Source organism: Bactrocera neohumeralis, unplaced genomic scaffold, assembly GCF_024586455.1.
Source record: "Bactrocera neohumeralis isolate Rockhampton unplaced genomic scaffold, APGP_CSIRO_Bneo_wtdbg2-racon-allhic-juicebox.fasta_v2 ctg5682, whole genome shotgun sequence".
Taxonomy (NCBI): domain Eukaryota; kingdom Metazoa; phylum Arthropoda; class Insecta; order Diptera; family Tephritidae; genus Bactrocera; species Bactrocera neohumeralis.
This window is the reverse complement of record NW_026092594.1, coordinates 1-2,820: the sequence shown is the minus strand read 5'-3', so window position 1 is coordinate 2,820 and position 2,820 is coordinate 1. Positions and strand designations below refer to the sequence as shown.

Here is a 2,820-nt window from a genome sequence, read left to right as displayed (position 1 = left end):
ACAAGCGTGCGCTATAGCTATGAACAATGCGCGGCACAGAGAGAATGGTGGCCAGCAATGCGGCCATTTCATTTACCATACAAACGCATGCTGCCGCCAAGCCAACGCGCATTGGTTTGCGTTATTTGCTTAGGCTTCGTGGAGAATCAAAAGGCTGTTTGAGGCATTAATCAACTTTGGACTAACTAAGAATTTTTCCACACACCACACTTCGATACACATTTATAATTAGCAAGATGTTTTGATGCTGGAGTTCAGGATAATATGTAGTGAGACAAGTAAAACAAATGGAGTCCACCAAAATTCAGTTCAAGAAAGCATGACTTATCTCACATCACATATACAAACTGCCTACCAATTGAAAAATTGTAAAAGTGAAAAAATATAGGCATAAATATTTAAAAAATTCAGTTTACTCACTTTTCCCGATGCAACAAGCAAATGCGATCCTTGGCCACCTTAAGCTTCTTAGCAATTATCTTCTTTAAGTTTTCCACTGAGATTTGTGGGTCCACTGTCACACCAAAGTTACCACCGGTCGTCGTATTTATATTCAAGTTGATGTGGGGTAGCTGTAAAGCATGCGGCGAGCTTGTGTGCTGCAATGTGGTGGCGGCAAGTGAGCCACTCATAGGCATTGTGCGCGAGGGTAGTATGAAGGCGTTATGTCTCGCCATGGCGGCAGCTATTGAGGATGTTGCAGAACCATTACTATTTGTAGTGGTGGTTGATGCGGCTGGTGAGGACGACGACGAAGACGGCGATGCGTTGTTCGTGGAGGTGGAGGCTGCAACTATGGTGTGAGCATTTGGAGAACTAGTCGCGTTGGTAGCTGCTGCTGTATCCCCATGCTCTGTTGTTAATCTAGTTTCTGATGACATTGATAATGTTGATGTTGAACCACACCCTATACTTGCATTTTTATTACTGATGTTATTTGTTGGACGCGCTGTAGGTGGTGGCATCATATAGCTGGACAAGGTGGCATTGCTGCCGTCACAATGATTTGCAACCCCATCATGTGGAGATGGTGACGCTGTTGTCCTCGTTGCGGAGGATGCTCCACCGACAACAGCACTGATGGCGACGGCGACGGTGGCGTTGTAGCAGAATCTGTTGATTTTCCATGCCGTAATAAAACGTTTCTAACTATTTTAAGCTTCTGCTGATTTTTAATGGTGAATAATTGTGTATTTTTCGCCTTTTTAATAATTCTTTGTAGTTTCTTTGTTTTGCCGTTTTCACAATTAGTTTTCTGTGCTTAGCAGCACATTGAAACACACAAAATAAAAAGGCAATTATTTCACTTAATTTTTTTTTGTTTCTACTTTGTTTCAATCACTTTATAAACACAATGACACTCGCGTTATACATATGCAAAGCTACGTAATCGATCGATTTCCCCACACCTTGTGGTATAGTGGAATGAATGGCTATGGTTGCGCGCGGCCCACGTACACGTATGTAAGGTACATATATGAGATAGAACGTAGACGACTTGATAGGCTTCGAAAGTCAGAGTGATGTGGCGACGGCGTCAACAACAACGACGACGACGACAGTTATGAAACCATACAAAAAATTGAAAAAGCAGCCTTACGGGAGTTATTGCAACGGCAACTCTATGCCCACAAAAGTGAATTGAAATAACACAAAATTTGACACCGTCCACTGTTGCTGCTTTACGGCTACGTACGTATTTAGTTGGCCTTTATATTTGTTTGTATATTTGCACTTATGTGAAATCCACGCTTGGCTGGTGCGAAGTGGTGAGGTATTCGATGATAAAAGCTGCTGCAGCAGCTCAATCCACAAATAAACACAATGATGATGATGTTAATGTTTGGTGGTTACGTCGTCAGCGACAACCACGTTGATTTCTTCTGTTGCTGTGGCTGTAGCTTCAAAATTTTCGAGGGCACACACGAATGCTGTGTGAAATCCACTTACAACAACAACACAATAACATAAATTAAACATAACCACGGCTGCTGCGGTTCCGACGCCTTCACAGAAATTCAATGAGAGCAAGCAAATGAACTAACTAACGATAGCGGGCTTGGCGATGACCACGACAACGTTTCACCAAAAAACTACCCAGCCAAACCACCCACTCTGTAACCACTAAAACCAAAACGCACTCACTGGAGGCCGAAAAGCAACTGAACTCAACTGAAATTGTTCATTGTCCGTTGCCTGCTGGCTGGTGGTATAGTACAGACCTGCCGCCCCCTGAAGCACCCGCTTAACCAGAATGTGATTTCTTTCTTTGCTCTTATTGGTGTTGTATACTCTCTTGCGCTTGTTGCAACCTTGCGAGTCGCGAAAAAAATTTATAAATACATTTTAGTATACCGCTCAAGGGTTTTGTCTTGCTATGTGATAACAGAGCGCTAACAACAGCACAATGGAGAAAGAAACGCTCGTAACAGAGAGCGGCGCGTGCCGACTTCACTACTAACGTTCGGAAACTAGTCGCTTAGCATAAATAACAATGCACACAGCGCACATACATACAAACATATATGTAAAGTATGTATGTTTGTATGTATTTACGTAAGCGCATCTGTGTGCTTGTATTGTTTTTTTGCATTTGCCTCCGGATGGAATGGCGGTAGCTCAATGCAAACAAAAACAAATTGAGCAAAAAAAATAAAACGGAATAGGCAGTGGAGCGAGGTGTCGAATTGGGCAATTGGGGTTTTTTTCTTGATTTTTTACTTTTTTTTGTTTGCGTTTTTCTCAAGGCGACGCTCATATTAATATATGTATACATATATGTATGTAAATAAAAAGTAAATAAAGTTGTATGTATTTTTT

The 2,820-nt window shown here is 41.9% G+C and overlaps 1 protein-coding gene across 1 annotated transcript; it reads right to left on the bottom strand.

Annotated features, from left to right (window-relative positions):
* Positions 1 to 420: 420 nt before the first annotated feature.
* On the bottom strand, positions 421 to 1,113 carry LOC126767350 (putative protein TPRXL; the record flags this gene model as incomplete). Its single annotated transcript, XM_050484881.1, has 1 exon — positions 421 to 1,113. A coding segment is annotated over one exon (693 nt), but the record flags the coding sequence as incomplete, so codon positions are not given.
* Positions 1,114 to 2,820: the final 1,707 nt, after the last annotated feature.